This window comes from Teleopsis dalmanni, chromosome 2, assembly GCF_002237135.1.
Source record: "Teleopsis dalmanni isolate 2A chromosome 2, ASM223713v2, whole genome shotgun sequence".
Lineage (NCBI taxonomy): Eukaryota > Metazoa > Arthropoda > Insecta > Diptera > Diopsidae > Teleopsis > Teleopsis dalmanni.
In genome coordinates, this window is record NC_051847.1 from 59135615 (window position 1) to 59139248 (window position 3634).

General features: G+C 28.7%; 1 protein-coding gene across 2 annotated transcripts; it reads right to left on the reverse strand.

Moving 5' to 3' along the window:
- Positions 1–56: 56 nt before the first annotated feature.
- Positions 57–2289, reverse strand: LOC119682324 (bromodomain-containing protein DDB_G0280777-like). Of its 2 annotated transcripts, XM_038095736.1 has the most exons (6): positions 2024–2289; positions 1312–1368; positions 988–1248; positions 820–926; positions 366–748; positions 57–266 (listed from the first exon to the last, which is right to left on the reverse strand). In XM_038095736.1, exons 1-6 carry the CDS (start codon positions 2117–2119, stop codon positions 181–183), a joined length of 990 nt encoding a protein of 329 aa, XP_037951664.1. In that variant the 5' UTR covers positions 2120–2289; the 3' UTR covers positions 57–180. The 2 variants fall into 2 exon arrangements, with proteins under 2 accessions (XP_037951664.1, XP_037951662.1); XM_038095734.1 differs by having other exon boundaries at positions 57–748.
- Positions 2290–3634: the final 1345 nt, after the last annotated feature.

Below are 3634 nucleotides of genomic sequence, written 5' to 3' on the forward strand. Positions count from 1 at the left end.
TCTTATTTGATAATATTCTTAAAATTAATATATACATATAAGTACTATTATCAGAAACTGATTTGGTTTGAATTTGGATTAAATTTTTCCATTTTCTCTTCGTAATACCTATTTTTCCTGTCTTGCTTTCCATATCGTTATTTAATTCAGTATTAAACTTTAATTAATTTTTTTTCATGACTACCGATTACCATTATCATTGTTAATATCTGTTGGTATTTCTTCAATAGTGCTAGAATGTGTATTAGTACCCCTTTCGGTAGTTTCTACAATATTATCATTACTGTTTGACATATTTTCATTTAGGAGTATTTCATTGTTGTTACTCTCCTCGGGTATATTAATAATATCAATATTATGCATACCTGATACTCGTGTACGGTCTCTAGAATCTCCATTTATTTGAGAAGTCTGCGGAAAGTTATCAGTATTATCTATATTGTCTGATATGTTTATTTGATTGTTGTTCCTTTGTTCATAATTCGGGTTTGAATTACTACTATTTGCTGATGAAGGTTCCGGCCTGACTATATCCATTATTGGTACTAATGCATTTCTGTTACTAGGTTGTGCATCAATAGGATGCAGAAATCGCAATCTTCTTTCTCGCTCATGAATGTGTATCGGATGAAATGGCAAATACATTGCACGTGAAGGCAAATTGAAGTGATGACCATTTGAATTGCTTCGCAAAGTTAAATTACTGGCGTTATGCGCTGCACTTATTGGCATTTCAGAGGCGACATGACTTTATTTAATAGAAACACATACCATTTTTAGATTTATCTTTATGTTAATTAATTATAGAATTATAATTACCGAATCACTTGTTGACTGTTGGTATTGCGATTCATTATCGCATTTTGTCTTCGATTAAATATGTTATCAGTCTGTGTTGTAGCGTCCACCTTCAGTTGCGTTACAACCTATCAAAGGGTTAATTTACTCATGTAGTAATTTTAAATACAGATTATATGTTTTTCTTACAGGTTCAATTAGTTCTTGCCTACTTCGTTCCAATATAGTAGGAATATCATCATTCACTAAATTTTCTGGATTCAAAAGGATATTTGATACTTTTCCCGTAGACACATTAAGTATATTGAGAAGTACACAATCATTAACCACATGACCAAAAAGTATATACAAACGATTGCCATAGACGTAGCGTAAGGCATATCTATTATCATTTTCGTTCCAACCGTCTGGCAAGTCTTCAGAACCAATCTCATCATCCATTAAAATTTTCTATTTTAAAAACAAAAATTTCTTTAATATTTTGGAAATATTAGGAAATAAATAGTTAGTTACATCTTCCCCGTTACCAATACATCGAAAATTCATTTCACTTACTAAAAAGCAGTGAATCTGAAAAAAATATATATGATTATCAATTTATTAGCAGATTAAAATAAAAGACATATAAATATATATAAAATATATGCTGTGAATCATATAGATTTAGAACTGGATTGAGTACTGTTGATTATCTAAATCAAGGTTTTAGATTTAATTAGTATCAGACATATTTACTCTAAAATCTTAAATTGCTTATAAATTATAGATTTATACGATAAATATACGACAAAATATATACTAAATCAAGAAAAACTATTATCATTTTAACGATATTATAGAAACAACGATAAGTGTCGTTTACAAGGTTTTCTTTAAGTATATTTCAAAGCTTGGTCGCATGCAAAACCTACTGATAGTCGTAGATAGGTATTACTTACAAGAGTTGTTCTATTCACAGTCTGATATGATCGATCAACTTAAAAAAGTTGATTGTATTGTATTTGTTCACATAAAATATAAGCAACATTTATAATATTAAATAGGCGAATTAAAAACTCTTCTTATTAAAAAATATAATCACATATCTAAACTAAACCAATAACAGAGATATAAGTTTTTCCATCTGATGCCATACGTGCTTATGTTACGAATTTTATTTCATTAAAAATAAATATGTACTTAAAAAAAAATAAAATTATTTTATAATAAAGTATTAATTACTCACCAAAGCAACGATGATATCCGACTTCTTATTTATATATTCATATATGGAAAAATATAGCTCTTCCCAAGCAAGAATAAAGTTCTCGTTTGAGTTCATTTACTCTAATATTAACACAGTGGGCCAATAGGCCTTAGTGGATCCTTTTAGATCACCGCTATAACGTACTCTAATATGAAGGTACTAATATTTCATATACAAAATAAGAACAAATATGCAAAATAATATGGATTTGGAAACTAAACACCAAGAACAAAAATTTAAACCAATAGAACGGAAACTATATAATATATAATAAATTGGTATTATTATTAACTGTTTATTTTTTTCCAATTTTATTATGTTGAAATAAAATGAACTGTTTACTTTAATTTAAATCAATTATTTTTATGAAGTTTAATAAAGTTCTGGTAATATTATTAGTATCCTATTCTATATTATATAATCATCTTTAGTGGTGCAACTATCCTAGAATCCTAGAATCCTATCCTAGAATATTGGTCTCATTCTATCATTCTCCAGTTTCTTCTTTCCAAGCTGTTGCGCTGTTTGGTCCACAAGTCTATCCAGCGTAAGCAACGATGGCGGAATTGTCTATAACTTTTAAAATCCTTATTCATTCTACTAAATCTATTACATCGCCCTTGGAGTTCTTCCCTTCCGATACATTACACCTGTGCCAAAGTTTTATCCAATCCTAGAAAAATTAATAAAGCCGATTTTTAGGATGACTTTAGAAGCTCACACTGATTCGATTTTTATCCATTTAATCGTGTCGAAATGATGTCTTAAACTTAGGAAATCTTCAGAAATCACACGATGCTTAATCAGATTAATCACGATACGATAGTTGGGGGACGATATGAATTGAATTTTTGACGAAATGATGTCGAAGAACCCATGTATTATCTTTTCAAGAAAATAAGAACCGACTGCCAATAACAATAGCCTTTCTGTTGGCTTTATGTTGACAGTTTAGATCGGCGAAAGGTATTGAGAATACGTAACACCACAGTAATCGAAAAAAATTTTTGAAAATGTTCTTTTTACTTTTCATGCCACTTGAAAACATTTTTAATGGAATGAGGACTGAATACCTTCTCCAATATTCTCAATACTTTTTAATCAAAAATAAGATTACAAAAAACAAAATTTTGAGCAACTTCTTTGGCCAATACAACCAATCGTTAAAAAATCACTAAATTAACATCTCAAAAAATACATGCGTAATTATTGGACAAATTATATAAAATTTAACACTGATGTCAGTGACAGACCCGATAAATCGAAAGGCACCCGCATTTTTAATAAAATAAATTTTACAAAATAAATTTTAATAAACAATAAGTAATTAATTATTTCAGAAATTTTTAAGGTTTTATATAATGTAAAACAGAGTTTATTGTAAGGGCCTAAGTGAAGAGGCCTTTTAAGAATACAGACTCCCACTCGCCACACAGCAGTAGTTAAGTTTAAGAGATTTTCACAAACCCCCTTTTTCTCCTAAAAAACAAACTTCACATCATTACAAAATTTTTATTATACAATTAATATTAAAACAAAAATTATATAAAGTATTTCAAAAAGAATCTGAAATGTCTTAATTCCTTTTAT